We start from the raw sequence: 20,856 nt of genomic DNA, 5'->3' as shown, positions 1-20,856 counted from the left end.
TATTTATAAAATAAGAACAAAATTTGAAATCCATGATTCAAATAAATACATTTAAATATCTATATATAATACTAATAATCCGACTCTACTAATTATAATATCTTAGTTCTACCACTAATCTTAACATCAATTCCAATATTTATAATTATGGGCAGTAAACTCCACACTCACCTTTCAAGTGACTTTTCTGAGAAAATCTAAATTATTTTTTTAATCGAAAATAAAGATTTCAAATTTCTGAATATCACAAATCAATTAAAGTAAGCTCGAATTTCATAAACCTTTTATTTCCCTAGAAACCATAGAGTTCACAAGCTTAATTTATTTTCTAATCGCTACTTCTGAAAGTAGAGATTACATTTGAGACCAGAAAATGGCAGTTCAAAGTCCAACCAGCAGCTTATGATTTGGTCCAAAACTAGACCTGTCCTCTATAATATTTCTCTCCTTACTGTTTCATAGAGACTTTGAACTAACAACATCGACCTTGAGCAGCAAATGGTGAACTATCAACATAAGTGGTATTGCTCAATACCATATCAACAACCATCTCTGCAGTTCCCAAAGCCTGAAAATTAAACAAACTTGATGAATAAATGTCTTCAACTTACAAGATATGGAGTTATTGAAGAACAAAACCTTGTAAAAGATATGGTCGACTGATCACCAGATTGCAAACAAACGAGGAAAGACCCATATTGTTTATTCCGAAATGGAACAATATAAAAGTTCCCACAATATGGAACAGAAGACAGAAAAGTTACCATAGAGAGACCTCCTCCTTCATGTCCAGTTGCAAGAAACAAGTTCGACAAACCAGGAACATTTCCTATGACTGGCTTCCCGTCAGGCACTGACATATAAATAAAGACATTGTTTCAGGAATTTTATGTTGATTCAACTGTTCTGCATATCTAAATTTCAAAATAGCAGTTTATCCTAATGATATGAAAATATACAGTAGATGAAGTGCATGTGGACTTACTGTAAGGGCGTAGGCCTACTCTCACTTTTCGGTTCTTGATGAAATCTGTAAGAGACGGCTCTTTTAATTTGGGAAAGAACTCTCCAGCCCGTTTCCATATGTGAAGGACGATAGAGTCATCTACCTCGGTGCTGAACCCAGCAAACTGACGGCTGCTTCCTAGGACGGATTAAATTTACAACAAAATAAGTACGTAAAACAACAAATTAACATGATCCAAAGGACATGTATACAAAGAACAAGTGAACAACTGGAACGAAAGAGAGACATAATTAAGCATGTTTATGCATTTTGTTTTGCAGAAATAAAGGCTACTGGGTAATCATCTATCAGATTATGTAACCATAAGATCTAGAAGTTAGAACTGAAGGACTTTGTTAAGAGCAGGGAAAACAAACAACATTTTGGAGTTCCATGCACTCTTACACTTCCTTGAGTGCTAAAGAGAATCAGAATAACAAAACCACAGGAACACCAAAATTATCATTTTACCATATGTAAATGTATATTTAAAAGCCAAGCATTGATAATAGCAAGTAATAGTGTTAAAATTTACCTAGAACAAGATTACCCATCGTGTCGGTTGTGGCTGTCATTGAAACAGAAAGGGTTTGGCTCTGATCATCGAGCCCTAAAGGAAAAGTTGCATTTTGATAATCAACATAACCAACCTCCATCGAACCGTGATTCAGTTGAAGGGGATTAAAGTTCTCAAAGACAAGAAGGTGACCCTGAGGCGCATATCAAAGGCAATGTAGAGATAAAAGAGAATTAAAGAAATAAGCATGGAAGAAGCACCAAAGAATTACAGTACCAAAATTAATAAATATCATCCTAGTACTTTGCAGGAATTTTCCTTCCAAGATATGTATGGCACTCTTCAACTGCATTTTAGTAGGCAACACTTTGCATCCAATATTATGAAATAGAACTGTGTTCTAGTCTATATATATGTGCATGCTCATGCATTGCACGTTGGAAACAGGTTAAGTTTAATTCAGAAAATATAAAAAACACAAAATTTATAAAGCCCAAGCAACTACATCAGCGACTTTTTCTATAATTTACCAAGCTTACAACTATCACAGAGCACTCTGATGAACAATCAAGACTATTACAGAGCATGATGGGGAACATAAATAATAAATATATCTAATTTAGCTTCCAATATTTATCAAAAATTACAGTGTTTTTGAAACGTCATGATATAGCAGAAAGATCTACCATCCTATTATTCTATAACAGCATCCACAAGGGGTAAAAAAGAGCCATTCTCACCTTACGAGGCATTACAAGGGCATCCAATTGAATATGTGAACCTTTGAATAGGTCATGCATCAATGACCGACTCCAACAACCAGCTGCAACTACAATGGCCTTACCATACAAGGTATTATTGGAAGTCTGAACAGCTTCAAACTCCCCACTGCTAGTAGATCTGAACTACAGGTGTTAAAAGAGTTACACAGACCTGAGTAATGATATACAAATATGTTTTTGTCTCTTTGTATCATCATTAATTTACTGCAGGAAAATGACAACCGACCTTACTAAACCTGTAACTTGCTCATGATAGAACTCTGCATATCTGCCTTCCGGTGCAAAAGATCTGTTAACCTATAGATCATTGGAGTCTGCGTTAGTTACAAATGAAGTTAAGACACCAACAATTATGCCAAATGCCATAAAAAATTAAGAACATGGTTATAAAGATACCTTTTCGATATAAGAAACAGCTTGATGAGCATCCAACTGGCAATCATCAGGTGCAAAAGCAGCTCCACCATCAGTCCCGACATAAATGGCAGGTTCCTTGTAATGCAATTCATCAGTGGACAAATACTCAGCTCTCACACAAGCTTCAGACAGCTGACTCACTCTCTTTCTTAACATGACTGAATCCTCAGGAGTTCTGCCCACTAACAAGCTTCCTACACCTCAAAAACACCATATATTACATGACTTCCGAAAAAAGTTAACTCAAAATTTTAACTTTTAAAATACTTAACAAAGATTCGAAAAGAAGCCGGATAGCAAGCTGCGAAAATGACATGCAATCATTTTAACTACGTAAACATTAAACTAGTACCTGTCTTCTTCCAACCCAATACTTGAAGTGGGTCCATGCCTTGGTCTCGTATCGTCTCAGCCAACATCTTCCACAGTTGGTGACTTCTTTTGGTAAGTTCCCATGTCTCACTTGCAGGATTTTTATGTACCATCCATATGTAGCCCTGTCCTACACCCAATCAGAGTTTAGGAAATGCAAATAATAACGAAAAGGATTGGAGGAGAAGATAAGAGGGTTTACCAGCACCAGTGGCACCGGAGCAAGGTACGGCCTTATCGACGACCGCAACGGATAGATCCGATCCGGCTAGAAATTGTCGGGCGATTGTCAACCCGATGACTCCTGCGCCCACAATCACGACGTCGAAAGAACGGGAAGAGGCCTTCACCGGTTCTAAACCCGAATAACTGATGCGTTCGGGTCGGGTTGGTCTGGTTCCGTTGACCGAGAGTGAGAGCTTTTTCGTTGGGATTTTGGATCCGAACAAGCCTGATTCGAATGAGAAGGAACATAATCGATTTACATTGACTGAAGTGACGCCATCTTTGATAAAATGGTTTGAGGAGCTTGGGGAGTTAACTGCAATTGAAGCTGAAGACATTGTTTTTGCTGGTTCTGCTTTGATGTTTAAACTCCTTTTCACTCACTATTTTTCAATTACAATTAGGAAAAAGGAGAGTACAAATTGGGCTGGTTTTGGTTGAAGCCCATTCAATTTTCCTTTTCAGTCAGGTTTTTTTCTTCTTTTTTTTTTTAATTTCAATCTAATGTCTTCGACGGTATTACATTACATGTGAACTTTGTTAATTACTTTTGTAAAATTTTGGATAATTAAACAAAAATAATCACGTTAAAATCCAAACGAAATTATTTAAAAGTTAAATGCGAAGTAGAGCCAAATATATATATTTGAAACTATTATCCCACTAATTATTGATGAATGATATATATAGTCACTTTCCTCCCAACATGGAACTTGGGAACTTCTGTCAAGAAGTTTTTCCGACCTCTCTTACATATATCCTTCTTATAAAAGCCTTCCAAAATCTTACAAGTTTTCAACACATGACAAATGATGATTACTCAAATCAAATGTGCATAAGGTTAGCACAGTATTAGCAGAGGTACAAGGAAAACAATACTAAATGAAACCAAATATTGGTCAATCCGACTTGATATATGCTGCTGCAATCCAGGTGATTGGTCTATAAGAAGATTTTCCGAGCAATGAATGATCACAGCTTAAAGATTGGTATCAGACTAGTACCAACACTAATACCAACTCTAAGCCTACTGCTCAGCTGTTGCAAATACAGATAATATCCCTGAGAAAAGAAAATGTCAGTACCTTACAAGTCGTCCAAGTTAATAATTAAGTCATTGCACCAGTAAATCTCGGCTGGCTTTGTTTCCGGATCTCTTTGAGATAAGTGATCAGGAGTTGCAGAGGCTTTGTCTAAGGAACTTGCTAAATCTGTCTCCCATAAACCCAAACTACAGGCCCTCTTGTATGTGTCATAATCTGCTGCCCTTAAGCCTTCTGAGACCAATTCCTTTAATGATCCACTGATTTCTTCACTATTCATTACATCCAGGAAAGCTTGAGATAAATTAGGATGAAAGAAAACCACAATGGCACAGCTCTTATCAACTAAACAGACATCAAATTCTTCAGAGAAAACATCATGGGACCCTTGAAGCAGGCTCTTAAGCATTCCAGCAGACGGCCTGTTCCTGAATCCCCACAAGAAAACTAAATCCTTGCAATCTACTTTTCTTGGGCTATTTGTCCAAATTCTGATACCCCCGTCAAGTGATTCTTCAGAATTTCCAGAACATGATCTGAAGACATTTGCATACCCATCAAGGACTTTTCCATCACTAGACTGGATAGAACCGGGGGTGATCTTCAGTACAGAGCACAATTTTGCAAATAAATAACATATTCTTACAACAGTTTGCCCATGAATCTTGCTTTCATCTAACAAAGCTGGAAAACACAACATGATGTACGAAGGACATAAATGTGAAGAATGAGCAATAACCTAGTGATTGGTAGTTCTGGTACATTACCAAGTTAGCCAAGAATGAAAGTAGAAATTTATGAAAACCAGCTGCATAGCATAACTAGAGAGTCCTACTAACCTCCATGGGAAAGTTCCATTTCAATGGGCGCAAAGAAACGATTCTTGAGGTGAGATACAGCTGCAGGTATGCTGGTCACATTTTCTAGAGGACCAATTCCCTTCATCATATGGTTAACATCAAATATAAGGGGAAAATTGGATTGTAAAGAGTTAAGGAACTCATTCACGTCGAGAGGAAGTGGAGCTATGAATTTTGAATGAATAACAGAGAAATCTGCAGGAACAAGTTATTGTTTAGGTCACCATTAATAAAAAACATAAACATAATATATAGACTAAAAGTACTGGAACTTTTGCCATAAAAATACACCATTAAGGGTATTGTGGGAGACAACAGGTTTCTGTGAAGCAGATACCAATTCGATCACCTCTCGAAAGCCCCTCATTTTCTTGTTTTGTTCCTCTTCAGCATTCTGAAGCTCCCTCTGTTAATCAAGATTCCCATTTACAAAGTTTAGAAAGAACCAAACCACTCATTCTGATCAAGGATCAAGATTTATTTGCTACCTCAAGAAGACTCTTGTCTTCTTTTGAACTTGTTAAAACAACACGAACTGCCTGGGTTCCTCCACCCTTTGTTGGGATTTTTAAAGCAACAAGATCATCAAAGAACTCTCTCAACATCTATATCAAATAAACAAATTTCATGACAATATTCACAAAAGAAAAGCCCAAAAATTCCCACTTTCCATAACAGCATTACATGAGATTTAATTTTGCATCACTCCCTTAATTACAGATTGAAACTAGTATCAGGTGAGTCTACCTCTGATACAAGTTGAACTTGACGTTCACTGCATACGGCTATTGTCATGCATGGTCTAGACCCATACTGTTCACCCCCTAAGACAAGTTTTTGCAGTGATTTTACAAGAGCATCTGCCAACAAAAAAGTTAACACACTGAACAACAGGAAGCAACGAAAAGATAATAAATAACCAAACATCTAATGCAAAATCTTTCACCATCTATCTTTTTGCTTGTGGAGTCGATACAGGACTTTTTCCAATGCTTAATACGACATTTAACCCTTTCTACAAATACTGTATCAGCAACAGTCGGAGGGGAAGAAGAAGCTTCCACAACATAATTTAAATTAATTGGATTGGCCATTCGAACTATTGCTGCCAACTCTTGTGCTCTCGATAAGTACGATATACCTATAAAAAGAACAAAGTAACTCTTTCAGCTTAGCTCAAAAGTCCACAGAATTTATATCCTGATTCTAATTCGCTTGAATTATGCAGTAATGCACAAAAGGCACAAGCTTTTCACCAAGTTTTGACACTTGTCATCATGTTTCACAAATATCATATCAGTAATGGAAGTGTTAAAAAAGTGAAGAGAATAGGATTTTACCATCATATATGCAAGCATTAAAATCGAAACCTTGTCGAGCCATAGCTGTCAAATAAGAAGTTTGGCATGAAAAACTGTAAGAAGGCATCCCAATGTTTAATTCATCCCTTGGGAACAAATGGAAATTATACCTGCAATGACAATTTAAAAAAAAAAAAAAGAAAGCTGCAACTTAATTCTTACAAATAATGGGTAATTCTTTCAACCTAAAATTTCACCCCGTCATGTAATCCTGAAATTCCCCAGAACTAAAATTTTAAATTCTAATTTTCCAAATTACCTTTAACTTACAAATGATAATCCTGAAAAAATTTCAAATTAACCGAATGTTTTTCAAATTTTAAAAGAAATTTACATCCTAAAACTGAATATTTTTTTTTTCAAAGATAAAATGAATCATTATATAAATAAAAGGTTGAGAACTGACGGGTGGGCAGTGACTTTGGAGCCAGATATCGTAAAGGGGCAGATGGCGAACTGGAGGAGCTGGAAGCGTTCGGCGGCGCGACGGACCTTGAGGTAAGCGGTTTCCGGCGAGTCGAAGGAGGAGACTCGGTTCCAAGGAGCGGAGAAAGAACCGGTGTTCTGGAGCGAAACCGCGACGAAGTCGGAAGCGGAGAGGTGGGACTTGAACTCCTGGAGTGAGTCACTGAAGTTGGATTTGGTAACCTGCTTTACGCTCCATTGGAGCTTATGCCGATGGCTGTTTGGGGATATTTTGGTGCCAAAAAAACGTCTCCTTATTAAAGCCACCATTCTCAGTCTTTTCCTTTGATCTGCTGGGGTTTTGAAGTGGTTTTAGCTTCGGTGTTGTCAAATAAATTTTCCGTTGGATCGGGTAACCGGCAACACAGCCCATATATCGGAACGGGTTAAAGCTTAGCTACTAGTGTCACGTGACACTAGTAGTGAGTATTTCCATTGAACTCCTCTCCAACGCCTAAATCAGAATAAAAACGCATTTAAGCACGTGTTGTTTTAATTGTTACAATACAATGATGTGAATTAAATTTCAATCAACTAACTTAATTGAAATTTGAAAAAATATTTAATAATTTTTAAGCAACATTATTAAAAGGTTAATATAATTTTAACCTATAAATTTAATATCTAGGTTTATTTTAATATTATACTTTTTTATGGTTTGATAATTAAAAATATAATACATATTTTTAGTACGTTAATACATGTATCAAGTGAAACTACACGTCAAGATCATGGGCCAAATTTTACACATATGGGTTAGTATTTAGTATATCGATAGTATACTTTTTTATTCAACAAGTAATTTTAGAAAATTGTTAGATGTCTTTTTTTTAAATTATTTAATTATTTAATATTTTATTATACTCAATTCTATTTGTGAAATTTAAAACTATCACTGATGTATCAAATACTTTTTCTAAAAATATTAATATCTTTACTTTTTTTTAATTTAACTTTTCAAAAGAAAATGAGCAAAAACGATATATCAATTTCGTCTTATTATTCCCTCAAATTATCAACATGGCTTGCTAGGGTAAAAATATTATAATAGACATTGTACATTTTAATTTTTTATTAAAAATAGATAAATTAATCCCTCACGTATTAGAATAAAATAATTCATCTATTAAAATTATATTATTAAATACTTATTTTAATGTTTTATGTAAAGCATAATAATAAATTTAATCCCCGATAAAAAAAATATCAAAATACAATAAGAGATATAATATAAGGATTGTTTAGAACTTAAAAGAATTTTTTGTCTTCCCGTGGCAGGGAAGGATGCTTATACAGAAGCAGATGACGTTTTGACGGTGGCAAGAAAATATATTACGTAAAATAATATCATATGACCAAAGAAAATAACATTCAAATTATTTATTTATTTTAAATAAAAGTGAAATTAACATTAAAATCTTACTAACTCATTCATAGAGATACAAGCAATCCAGGAATTTGTTCTTCCCTTAAATTAATTCCTTGGATAAGCCATCATCAACATACTGTTAGGAGGAACTAAAACAAGTATCATATAGCTTTCCCTGCAAGGAATCTGCTATAAAAATCGAATGCCTCTTGAGGTTTGTATTCTGGAACAGTATGTCCTGCTCCCTGGATTTATACAAAAAAAAAATGAATTATACAATTTAGACCATTTACAAACAGATTGTTCGATATCAGAAAGTCCGCAATGCAGTCGATACCTTTATGGTTAAAAAGGTCAGGTTGTTCGCATAACCTTGTAAATACCTGCAAATGCATTCCAAAATATATACAAAGTCAATTATGAAGTAAAGTAAAGCATTATGAGCATTAGTTCGGAAAAGAAAACAAGAAATCTAGGCAGTGACAGATTCAGCATGAGATTCGGTTCTGGTTATCGGTTTGTAAAATACTTTTTCCATACGTTAAGTGAAAGAAAGGACTGAAAATTACCCAGCAACTTGTCCATTGGACATCCATGGCCTCCATTCATCTACTATCTCGTATCCAATGGATCTCGTCCAGGCTTGGCTCCCAGTGAATGGAACACACATATCATGATCCCCACTGCCACAAAAGTTACATACATACACTTATCAGAAAACATTACCTGGTCGAGCACTCATTTTGACTTAAAACCCGGATTTAATTATTAAACATCATGAAATTCAATCGATCAGTGCAGCTTCAGATAAATAAATTTAACACTGGCTTAGCATATCCAGGACGATTAGCTCAAATCCATAACAAGTTACAAACTCGACATACCAAGACCAATGAATCATTCTTTTAGGTAATCTTTTTTTCATTTAGGAAAAAGATTAAGTCCTTTCTTAAATTCTTTTCGGGTCCATGATGAGAAAAAAAATTCTGAAAGAAATTGTAAAATTATACAACATTAAAAGGAGATTTACCTGTATATGAGTGCTCGATACCCACCAGAAGTAAGATTCTTGTGATACATGATCATGCTTCCAGCATCGTGATCATACAAGATCTTGTCCGTGCATAACTCCCATTTGCCGATTGCAGTCTCCTATGGTGCCAAAGGATCATAAAATTAATATTATTTTAAAAAATGGAGTAATGACTTCGAGAATGCTTACCTCTTCAGCATGAATTGCCTTCCTAACTGCTGGATTATTCAGCCATTGTGTTGCTACTGTATCATCCTACACAATTAATATAAAGTTTTGAGTAAGTAATTTTATCAATATAATTCCAACAAGATGGTTTGAGATGAATAATAAATAAATAAGAACAAATCAGTTACACGAGTTGTATGCACGAAAGGAATAGCTGAGCTAAGAACTTGAAGAAAAAAGCAGATGAAAGTCGAAACTATAAACTGATGGTTATTGACCTCAGAAAAAGAGCAAAGCTACAAAATAGATGTGAAACAAGATACAAACAAGCAATCATCACATACAATAAGTTAGAACTTACGGTACATGGAACACTTTCGGCATCAAGAAGTTGTGGCCATGTTGGAACAATTCCATCTCTCACAGGAGCTCTAAGCGGCCAGGCACGACCGAACATCCTTGTCCTTACAGCAAGAGGCCTGTTGGTCTCACCGAGCTTCTGGAAGCTTGAAGGTAGTCTAATCTTAATATCTGTATTCTCAAGCGTTTCTGGTGCATGGTAACAAGGTTCCAGGATGTCGTATATGTTTAAATCCTTTATGTTCTGCAATTAGTCAAAAGTTTAGAAGCAAACCAAAGAGAATGCAAGTTCTGACTATCTGGACTTTCCCTTTAATCAATGTAAATAAGCAACTAAAGAGCAATTACCTTCTCAACCTTTTCCAGTTTGCTTTCACAAGTTTCACTGAGTGGAATGTAGAAATTACCCTTGCACTCACTGTTAACCTCCTGAAAATATGTAATAAGATTGAACTATCAGAACTATGTTTTTGGGGAAAAAGAACCATGGCCTTTTTTTCAACCTAGCACTTATAACATGTTAGAATATATCAGCTTCCAATAACAAATCTGGAAACTTTAAAGAAAAAAATGAAAAACTTAGGTTCCTACAGTTGCTAAAAAATGAAAAACTTAGGTTCCTACAGTTGCTTAATCACATCATGCATTTGTAGCAAGCATTGGCTACTAGTACCAAACTTAAATCTACTAGTTTAAAGAGGTAAAAAGTATATAGCATATCGGGCCATGGACCGGAAAAAGGATAACATGCCAGAAACTAAGAAAAGCCACTATCTGGAAATGTAGATTCAGGTCAAAAGTAGAACAGGAAGTTCAAATACTTTCAGTTTAGCAAATTTTCAGACCAAGTAATTACACCTAGTACTGGCACCTTCAATGAGGGGTCATTGAAAGGAAAATATAATGTTATGAAGGAAAAAAAAAAACTGGAACTAGAATAAGATATATGGAAATCAGAGACTGCTCCACGCACCTCATATAGTTCATCTGAGATCAGGCCCATCCCATGGGCAAACGGAACAAGAGCGTTGCCATCAAATTCATCATCTGCAACTCCATTTCCCACCAAATATCCCTGTCCATGATGTATTCAAGTTACAGCTAGAATACATGTGCTTAAAAGCTTAAACTTCAATCAAAATAGTTTCCAGAAAAATTTGTACCTTGAAATTAGGAATAGGCTTCTTCTGAGCAACAATTCCTGTAAACGATTCATATCTGCACTTTAGATTTATCCTTTCAACTTATTAAAGTCTAAACTAAGAGGACGTATATAAATATATATATATGTACGTACCTTTCACGACTTCAGAAGATAGAGTAGGCACATATACACCAGCATATGACTCTCCGGCAATAAAAAAGGGGTTTGGAAGGAACTCAGAGTATAGTTCAAACCACTGATACACAACAGATACTTAAAGCATAAGTATCTTAGTTAATAAAGAACTTGAGCAATAATAATGAATAAATTTGATGTATAACCTTGAGCAAAAATGCATGGGTGTCAATGGCAGTCTGTACATCACCAGTCTCATAATCACTTTTGTTCTTCGAATACGAAAACCCAACACCGACTGGAGAATCTAAATATATAATGTTAGAGACCTAAAAGAAAAAGAAAACTGTGAATATGATATCTTTATCACAATGGGGAAACGAACATAAACAAATCAAACATCTCCCTTTTGTCCTATAAAACAAAAGTGAAAAATTACAACCTTGGACCAACTATAGGGATTGAGATGTAGTTGGGGCAAACTCTCATTTGCCTTTGCTGCTTCAAAATTGAAAGGCCCTGTTAATTCAAAGCAATTATTATAAATTTGACAAAACAGGAACAACTGAGTTACTATAGGGGATCCCTAATACTCCAGTAAATAAATTGCAGAACTTTTACCTTTCCACCACTCATTGTTCAAGTAAATAATTTCAAAGTCTAGAAACCCAAATAAGCAGATTATTGTAAACCCTAAGGTAAATCTGAAATGTTGTAATATCTGATGAAACAGATGATTTGCATTGACTTATGGTCTACGCTCTACAGTATATTACTATATATCTATATACCGTGCTCGTAAACAAAGCCGTCAAAGCTGGAACATCCAGGTCCACCATTGAGCCAAAGAACCAGTGGATCCTCTGACGGATTCCTTTCAGATTCCACAAAATAGTAAAACATGTTCTTGCCATGATTTTGATCGACATTCACATACCTTCAAGAACAAAAAAAAAAAAAAAGAGTTTGACCAATACTTTTATGGTGCTCAAATTATAGGAAACAAGAAAAAGATAGAAATTAATAACGAAAATGTTGACATCAGTGAATACCCAGAGTAGTGATTTGAAGGAAAAGTGCCAGAAAAGCCAGGGAGTTGAGTGACCAGAGCCTCCTCAGGAGCTGAATGAGTTAATACAACTAAGCTACAGAAGAGGCAAAAATATAGGAAATTGTTAGCCATAGCTACAGTTTTTTGGAGTGGAAGTTTTTCACTTTGGATTGATAGATGCAATATTTGTGGAATTTAAAGAGACTGTTGTCCCTGAAATGTACCCAAGAAACTGTGATTTTGGTTTAAGATAATGACACAAAATGATGGGAGGTTTTGTTCTTTTTGCAAGTTGGTTAAAAGTTTGATCTTTTTATGCTTTCAAGGCAAGAAAAACAGTCGAGAGGGCATGGAAAGACAAAATAAATGATCTGACGACTTAAGTAAGCCAAATGATTCAATGAAACAGAAACCACTTGCTAATCACACTCGAGTTCTGAGATAGAGGTTGCGGTAAGATTACCGAAGGTAAAAATCATAGGCCCCTTTGTAGATGGAGAAATAAGCAATATATATTAGTTTTTAACTCCATGTCATGTGATGTGATGTGATTATATTTATTAGTCAAATATATTAAATTATTTTATATTATGGTTAACTTTTTATTTCAAATATGGTAATTGTTATTTATAAAATATGACTATCATTGTCAAATACCTATATTTATAAAGGAGTCATCAAAAGTTTTCTTTTTTTTTTAATTATTATTAACCCTAACCCACCAAAAATATAAAAATCATTCCTTATCATTTTAATAAATAATTGTTTTATTAGTTATTTTAAATACAAATATTTTTTTAATTTCACGTGTATAATGAATGAGGGTAAATAGATATCTACATTTAAATTAAAAATAATAATATAAAAACTTAATATTTTATGTTCAAGTTAAGTTCATTCTAGACTCGCATTTTAATAATTTTATATTTTTATACTTTTAAAAATAATAATATTAAATAAAACATGATAAACTTCAAGAATATAATTGATTTATTGTATCAACTGTATTGCCCTTGACAATATCCTACCTTTATGTCTTAAATGAAATCAAGACCGTCTAAACATGGACGGATCCAAAATTTTACTCCAAGAAGGGCAAAACTTTTAAATTCGAACGACATTTTTTTTTAACATAAAAAAGTTTCAATTCTTCTTGTATAGTTTTTTTTTATTTTTAAACAAATCAATTTAATATCTTTAAAAAATCACAAGATATAAAATTAAATATTTTTTTTCAAAATGCAAAAAAGAATAACTAATACTATACCGTAAACTTCATAAATATCATTATAATTCCAAAAATTAAATTAAAAAACTTGGCCTTAGTCCTATTTCTCAATACTAGGCATCTAAATTGCACCTTTTTTTGTTTTTATAAGATCAAAATCATCAATGATAGAGTATGTTGAAAATTCTCGAGCTATCTTTTTTTCAATGAATGCCACCAAGTAAGTTGAAAGAAAATCATCATTCGTTCTGTTGCGAAACCTTATCTTCACAATTTTCATGGCTAAAAATGATCATTTGGTTCTTGCAGTAGAAGCAGAAAGAGTTAGCACAAGACAAATAATTCTATCAAGAAGATGATAAATACTTGACTTATTTATCTTAGCTAGTACTTGGCACAACTCGACAACTAGAAAAGCTTTTTGTAACTCAATGCTTTGATGAGCATCAAGTTGAAAATATTCCAATTGAATCTTCATGTATAATTTTTCTTACTCTGTAAAATCGTTCGGATAAAAATCGTTCAGATAAAAATCATTCATAAGCTTGCAGATATCTTCCACTCGAAAAGCTTTGTAATTATCGTATGGATCCAAAGCAGAGCTAAGAACAAGTAACTTAACTACCTCATCATTAAAGTGAGAGTTCATTTCTGTTAGCAATGAATCAATACCAACAAAGAATATACAAACCAATAGTGATGCTCAATTGTGAGGTTATCTCTCTGGATGCGAAACCAACCTCGACCAGCTTTATACGGAGCACTTAAATTTGGGACTTCTATGTATAATTATGGGCCCAATCAATTAATTTTGAAATTCGGCTTTAAAGTCTATATTGGGCATTTAAGTTTAGTCTTTCAAGGCCCATCATATATTAATATTTGATTATTATTATTTGGCCAAGGGGGACGAATGTTATAAAATTTGGAGACCAAATTTAAAATACATGATAATTTATATATAAAATTAAAAAATCTAAAAATTTTAAGGGAGGCAACCACCCCCCACGTCCCCTGAATCATCCTTGCGTCTAAAAATAATCAACAACGAGTGTAAACAGAAAGCAAGAGCTCCTTCGTACAATGTAACATGACCAATTCTTATCTTTTGAAATCGAATGATTCTTTTAAATTTTCAAAATTATTTTTTATAATTTAAAAATAATAATTTATTTATTTTAAGTTTTTTAATATTTTTATGATATTTTTAGATTTTATTTTTGATTTTGTAAAATTATTATTAATAAAATTTTTAAAAATATCAAAATAATATTTTAACTTTATATACGGTCACATTTTAACTTCATTTTCGACTCTATTTCTCATTTTAACTTTATTTATCTAATTTTGGATTTTTTCTCACACATAAATTTTGTTAAAATTATTATTATTTTTTACCGCTGAGCTTCATTTTGTCAATCTCTACTATACTATTATATTATGGCCAACAATAATAACAAAATTCATGATTCTTAGAAAGTATATTTTGTTTCACTAAGTCCTCCTAATGATATTTAAAAGGGTAAATACATTTTATTAATAAAAAAGGGTAAATACATAATATCAATTCTTATCTTGATTTTCTTAAAATGAAAAAAAACTCTTTGTAGATCTTGGATTAGTGATCTAATAATGTTGAACTTAATGATGTTTCTAGTGTTACTGAAATAAGATCGGATTAGACAAATTAATAATTGATCAATATAACGGTCCAAACAAAGAATTGAATTGATTAATTTAGAAATTGCTTGAAATCGATAAAAACAAAAAATCAGAACAAAAATCGTCAGTTGAACAAGTTGAATCAGTTTAATAAATTTTTTATTTTAATGAATTTTTAACTATTTATTTAATTATTGTTGGTATGACGGTTGAATCGATCGAACTAGTTGATAGGGAACTAGTGGTTTGACCTGTTCAACCACCAATCCGATTATTAAAACAATGAATATGACACTCCGAGATTGTATCACATTATCACCTAGAAATTTATATATATTTTTTAATTTTCAAGTGATGATATGACATGATCTCAATGTGCCACATCATCAAAATTTTATATTTTTCAAGTTCAACTTAGTTGTCAAGTTCAAGTGTTAAATTGAACAATACATATATATATATATATATATATATATATATATATATATATATAGAACAAACCTAGTTGCCAAAATATATTATCCAATTAATATATGTAAGTTATAGTCACATTATGATTACAAAAATATATTCAAATAAATGTAATCAAAATCAATCATTACAAAATACAATTAAATTGTTAATCAGAGACTAAAATAAATCTATACAATAACAAAATATGTAAGGGCTAGGATCTTAAAGTTTTTAAAGTCTTAACCTTGCCATTAAGCGTAATCCTCGTTGATAATTATTAAAAATAAAAGCTGTTATCAATTATTTTTTTAAATGTTTTTGTCTTCTCTTTTACATGTTTGTTTACATTCTAATTTAATTATATATTAACTTTGAAATGATTTTTTTCTTTTTCTTTTTACTTTAATATTTTAATCAATTTCTTTTCCATTAGAATATTCTAAATAATAATAAATAATTTAATGAGTATATTTCAAGATTAATATATAACTGAATTAAATATGAAATTAAAACAATTAATTTTAATTGAAGTTAAATATATTTTTTGTAAAAATAAAATATATTTATTTTACTACACTAAATAAATTTTAGGGCTGAGTTAATTTTTCATGATCAAAATAAAAAAAATTATTTGTTTAAAGTTGGGTTTGACTAGTCGAATTCAAAAGATTTTTCTATATAAAGTTTAAATATTATAAAATCATCTTATATTAATAAGTTAAATTTAGATAATTTTTCAGTGATAAAAATTTTAATCCATTCATTTAAATTGAAAATAATGTATCTAAAATTTCCTACCTTTAATTATTATTTTGAAAAGAAAATATTAATATAAAATGTGATGTTAGAGTTATTTATACAGGATGTCAAAAGCTGCCAGTGATGTAGTTTAAGAGTGTTGAGAGAGTTGCAGAGAGGTTTGGGAAAAGTATCAATAGTGGAGCAAGAGCTTTGAGTCTTTTTAATAATAGATGGATAGTGAGTTTGAATGGATGGTCTGTTTACTTATGATTAGTGTAAAAATAAATATGATGGTAAGATTAAATATTATAACAATATTGTAGTACGAGATAAAAAATAAGTTAAACGCGCCATATTTTACCGTCCATTCAAGCTCACTCAAAGTCTATCCATTGGACTTTGGTGTGATTTACTCCGTACAAGTGTCTTGTTGTATAAGGTTGATAGTACTTTCTTGATCCAAGTTGACATACCTAGACACTTGAGCAATGTAATTATATATATCAAAAGTTAATTATATATTTTTATATCATAATGTTAATTTTAGTATTTTAACATTAATATTTATATTTTAAATTTTATCCTTTTTTTAAAGTTAAATTCGCCTCTCAACTTTTAATAAAGAATCAAATTTGATTGTCAACATTTTGAAAAAGAGTCCAAATGATATTTTTTTAACAAAAATACGGACTAAAATGTTAAATTTTAAATGTGGCAGCTTGCATGATAATTTATTTGCACTTTATGCTAATTTTAATGAAGTTTTTATATTTTTGAATTTCGATTTACTTTTATTTAAATTTAAAATTATTTGTTGGTGTAACATATAAGATAAATAATATCATATTAACATGAAATGTACATAGAGTACAACTTGGGCTGTCACGCCTACTATGTTAAAAATTAATGTTTAATTTGACATTTCTATTAAAGAAAAGCGATTTAATTTTTTTAAAGGTTAATGGTCAAATTTAACTTAAAATAAAATCAAATTGATAGAAAATATAAACATTAAAAAGTTAAATTTATGTTATACTTATTTTTAGGTTTTAAAATATATGTCGTTGATCAGATTCACATTTCAAGGTTTTATATTTATGAAAAGAAAACGTTTAATATTAAAAAAATAACCAAAAATAAGACATTATAACTATAGTTCAAAAATATTAAACTCTTGTAATATGAAATTAAAAATTGAAATCTAATTAACTATAGTCAACAACACTGCTTTCGGGATTTGCTTTAAAGGTAAGGCGTTGAGGTTGATGATTCTCTATTGAATTATATATCGGAACATTTTATTTTTAAATAATTTTGTGACATGTTCTGATTATATTTATTTATTTTTTAGATAATATTTGTAAATTTCTTTTATAACTCATAAATAGGAGTATAATATGCTTTAGAGATAAATTTAGGAATTTAAAATAAAAATTACTATTTAAACTTTTTAATTTTTTAAATTTTAAATTAATAAATGTAAAATTATATTTTAACCCTCTTAAATTTATAAAAGTTTAATTTAATTCTTTAAAATTTATATAGATATAAACTATAAAAAAAAATTAAAATTTTATTCGCCCTTAAAAAATTGTTCTGGCTTCGCCCCTAGCTTCAACGTACTTAAACTTATATCTTCCTGTATTGACAAATACTCATGCCAATAGAATTAAAACTCAATTTACATACTAAAAGAATTTTTAAAATTTGAAAAATGTGTATTATTGAATAAAAAGAATGCGTGTATTATAAAATAAAACCTTAGCCATTACTCGATCACTTCTATTATACAAACCGTTTAATACACCGGGAGACGAGGGGAAATAGGATAATATTATTAGCAAAGCAAAGTGCATGTGAAATGTTTCGATTCTTGAAGCATATATATCAACTTCGATTTAGATCAGATATCAATAACACATGCGGTAATTAAAATTACCCATTAAATGTGATAAATTACAAGTATGATGTCTTTTAATTCGAAGGTGCACTAAAAAAAAGATTTGGATAAAATATAAGATTCGAAAAATGAATTTGGATAAGATTTAATCTCATTTTTTATATGGGTTGAGTATTGAGCAAATTTTTTACCTAAACCCGACCTAGTTTGAATATATTATGTTATAAAAATATTATATTAATTATACATATTAAATAATAATTACATATATTTATAATTATATTAAATCACTAATCCGAAACAATTAAATCAATTACCCAAAACTTAAAAAACATTTACCCAACTAAATAACTCAACCCAAAGTATAAAATTTTAAAATTATATTTAATACAATAAAATATTTATTATATTTATTTGTGTTTTAATATAATTATTTTTAATGTATTCTTAATGTGTTAGAAAACTTTTATTTTACTCTCTCTTTAGTACATTTAGTGTATTATATTTAAATAATAATAACAATAATAATAAGTAATCTATAAAATCAAATATGGGCAAGTCGGGCTTGAGTTTACTACTCTTAAATTGGGATAGGCTTGGGCAAAAATGTAAGCACATTTTTCGAGCTTGACTGGGCCAAAGTTTGAAATTTTGGTCCAGATACCTTGCATGAAGTCGGCTCAGCCCATTAGCACATCTATTGTAACAATCCGTTTTTTAGTGATATCGAATACAATGATTTCAAAATCTCAATTTCGATATTTGAATCAGTAAATATTATTATTTAATATTTATGAAGTTAGTATTAAGATTAATTAAAATTTAATCCCTTAATTTTGTTAATTGAATAATTTAATTAAGGTACAAAGATTAAATTGTAAAAATTATAAAATTCATCGTTAAAGATTTTAATTGCTAAAAGATTTATATAGTAATTAAACTAATGTTTAAATGGAAAATAGACCATTTTAATTATATAGTCGACGGTTAAGTGTGATGTTTTTTATAAAGAATATTATAATTATAATTAAACTATGATATGTGTGAAATATTACTAATAAAACAAATAAAAAGTGAAAAGAAAGAAACATTCTTTTTCATCTTTCTTTCTTCCACCGAAACCACAACTAAGAAAACTTAGAAGTCAATTTTAAATCCTTCCACCTTTCCGCCTTTGCATGGTAAGTTTAATTTACTACTTTTTCTTAAAAATTTTTATGTTTTTAAATTTGTGGAAGTTCGATTTAACTAATTTATTTATTACTTTTTAAATTTGTTAAAGTTTTTACAAATTATCATTGTTGAGTAAAAAAATTGTAATGAAAAGGTATTTTTGAATTCTTTCTCTTCCCAAAAACTTATTAGATATTTTTCTTTGGGTTTAAACACTAAAAGACAAATTATATATATATTCATATTGAAAGTGTTAAAATACTAACAATAGCTTGAATTAGTGATTTATGAAAAGAGAAATAGCAAAGATTAAATAGATTCTTCACCTATTTACCTCCAAGCATGTCATCTAAAGTTAACAGTCAAAAGACTATTTATACTAAGCTACCAATGACTAATTGCTAACTTAACAAATTAACAATCTACTAACAACCTTCAACTCTCTGCACTCCCCCTTATGGTGGAGGGTGTTCAATATCTTTCACCCCAACTTGGAATCTAATCAAGTTGTATTCCAAGTGCTTTTGTCATAACATCTGCATGTTGCTCTTTAATAGATATATGCCTCGTTTGAACCAAACTGTCTTGTATTGTTTCTCGCATAAAATGAAAGTCAATTTCTATATGTTTTCTCCTTTCATGGTAAATCAGATTAACAACAATTTGCACCGTAGCTTAACTGTCACAATATAACATTGCTGGTTTGATATTGTTAGCACAAATTTCTATCATTAACCCTAACAACCATACTAACTCAGCAATTGCGAATGCCATGCTCATGTATTCTGCTTTTGCCGATGATCTTGATTCTTGATATTGTAGTTTGTTTCTTTGATTTCCAAGAAATGAGTGACTTGCCTAGCTTGATGCACAAACTATTAACTGACTTTCTTGACTGGACATGCCTAGTTTGAATCACAATAAGCAATCAGTTGTTAATGTTTGCTGCAGCAAAGAAAATGCTTCTTCCATATCCTTTTTGATATATCTCACAACTCGAATTGCTGCTTCATAATGAGACCTTTTTGGTCTTTGCATAATTTGACTAAGATGTCGAACAACATATAACATATGTCTGGTCGTGTATTAGTTAAATATAACAACCTTCCCATAAGTATTTGATAGAATGTTATTTCCTCAATAAACTCATCCATCACTTTATTGAAACACAAACTTATCACACTCTACTGAAGATAGCTTCAAAATTTGCTCCAAAGGCGTACAGCTGGTTTGGCTCTTACTAACCCAACATCAGCAATAAGCTTTAAAGCATATTTGCGTTGATTCAACATGATTCCACCTCTTGACCCCGCTACTTCTATCCTCGAGAAGTATTTAAGCTCCCCAAGGTCTTGTTGAAAAAAATTCAGTTTAAAAACAGTTTTTTATCA

The 20,856-nt window shown here is 31.3% G+C and overlaps 3 protein-coding genes across 3 annotated transcripts; all 3 read right to left on the bottom strand.

The window, feature by feature from the left end:
* Positions 1 to 202: 202 nt before the first annotated feature.
* LOC108471105 (uncharacterized) lies at positions 203 to 3,843 on the bottom strand. Its single transcript, XM_017772690.2, has 9 exons — positions 3,297 to 3,843; positions 3,075 to 3,224; positions 2,702 to 2,916; positions 2,532 to 2,602; positions 2,264 to 2,423; positions 1,542 to 1,716; positions 986 to 1,144; positions 765 to 853; positions 203 to 568 (listed from the first exon to the last, which is right to left on the bottom strand). The coding sequence occupies exons 1-9, from the start codon at positions 3,655 to 3,657 to the stop codon at positions 473 to 475; spliced, it is 1,476 nt and encodes a 491-aa protein (XP_017628179.1). The 5' UTR covers positions 3,658 to 3,843; the 3' UTR covers positions 203 to 472.
* Positions 3,844 to 3,960: 117 nt separating this feature from the next.
* Positions 3,961 to 7,489, bottom strand: LOC108473647 (poly(A)-specific ribonuclease PARN-like). The gene is made up of 8 exons (XM_017775325.2): positions 6,990 to 7,489; positions 6,563 to 6,693; positions 6,169 to 6,363; positions 5,970 to 6,082; positions 5,711 to 5,827; positions 5,514 to 5,628; positions 5,202 to 5,417; positions 3,961 to 5,046 (listed from the first exon to the last, which is right to left on the bottom strand). The coding sequence occupies exons 1-8, from the start codon at positions 7,316 to 7,318 to the stop codon at positions 4,406 to 4,408; spliced, it is 1,857 nt and encodes a 618-aa protein (XP_017630814.1). The 5' UTR covers positions 7,319 to 7,489; the 3' UTR covers positions 3,961 to 4,405.
* Positions 7,490 to 8,400: 911 nt separating this feature from the next.
* LOC108473648 (serine carboxypeptidase-like 20) lies at positions 8,401 to 12,807 on the bottom strand. Its single transcript, XM_017775326.2, has 14 exons — positions 12,310 to 12,807; positions 12,049 to 12,194; positions 11,700 to 11,776; positions 11,464 to 11,586; positions 11,276 to 11,378; positions 11,142 to 11,179; positions 10,952 to 11,053; positions 10,327 to 10,407; positions 9,980 to 10,222; positions 9,640 to 9,705; positions 9,448 to 9,569; positions 8,987 to 9,100; positions 8,755 to 8,800; positions 8,401 to 8,662 (listed from the first exon to the last, which is right to left on the bottom strand). The coding sequence occupies exons 1-14, from the start codon at positions 12,438 to 12,440 to the stop codon at positions 8,579 to 8,581; spliced, it is 1,476 nt and encodes a 491-aa protein (XP_017630815.1). The 5' UTR covers positions 12,441 to 12,807; the 3' UTR covers positions 8,401 to 8,578.
* Positions 12,808 to 20,856: the final 8,049 nt, after the last annotated feature.

Source organism: Gossypium arboreum, chromosome 11 (assembly GCF_025698485.1).
Source record: "Gossypium arboreum isolate Shixiya-1 chromosome 11, ASM2569848v2, whole genome shotgun sequence".
NCBI lineage: Eukaryota > Viridiplantae > Streptophyta > Magnoliopsida > Malvales > Malvaceae > Gossypium > Gossypium arboreum.
The sequence above is the reverse complement of the archived record's forward strand: the minus strand, read 5'-3'. Positions and strand labels throughout refer to the sequence as shown.

Excerpts from the sequence above, each read along its gene's own strand:
- LOC108471105 (XM_017772690.2), bottom strand. The coding sequence starts at position 3,657 with ATGTCTTCAGCTTCAATTGCAGTTAACTCCCCAAGCTCCTCAAACCAT. Across the intron at positions 2,917-3,074 it reads ATTGGGTTGGAAGAAGACAG|GAAGCTTGTTAGTGGGCAGA; the intron begins GTACTAGTTTAA and ends TTTGAGGTGTAG. Across the intron at positions 1,717-2,263 it reads CCCTTGTAATGCCTCGTAAG|GGTCACCTTCTTGTCTTTGA; the intron begins GTGAGAATGGCT and ends TATGCGCCTCAG.
- LOC108473647 (XM_017775325.2), bottom strand. The coding sequence starts at position 7,318 with ATGGTGGCTTTAATAAGGAGACGTTTTTTTGGCACCAAAATATCCCCA. Across the intron at positions 6,083-6,168 it reads CACAAGCAAAAAGATAGATG|ATGCTCTTGTAAAATCACTG; the intron begins GTGAAAGATTTT and ends TTTTGTTGGCAG. Across the intron at positions 5,418-5,513 it reads CTCCCACAATACCCTTAATG|ATTTCTCTGTTATTCATTCA; the intron begins GTGTATTTTTAT and ends TTGTTCCTGCAG.
- LOC108473648 (XM_017775326.2), bottom strand. The coding sequence starts at position 12,440 with ATGGCTAACAATTTCCTATATTTTTGCCTCTTCTGTAGCTTAGTTGTA. Across the intron at positions 11,054-11,141 it reads AGCCTATTCCTAATTTCAAG|GGATATTTGGTGGGAAATGG; the intron begins GTACAAATTTTT and ends CATCATGGACAG. Across the intron at positions 9,570-9,639 it reads AGGCAATTCATGCTGAAGAG|GAGACTGCAATCGGCAAATG; the intron begins GTAAGCATTCTC and ends TTGGCACCATAG.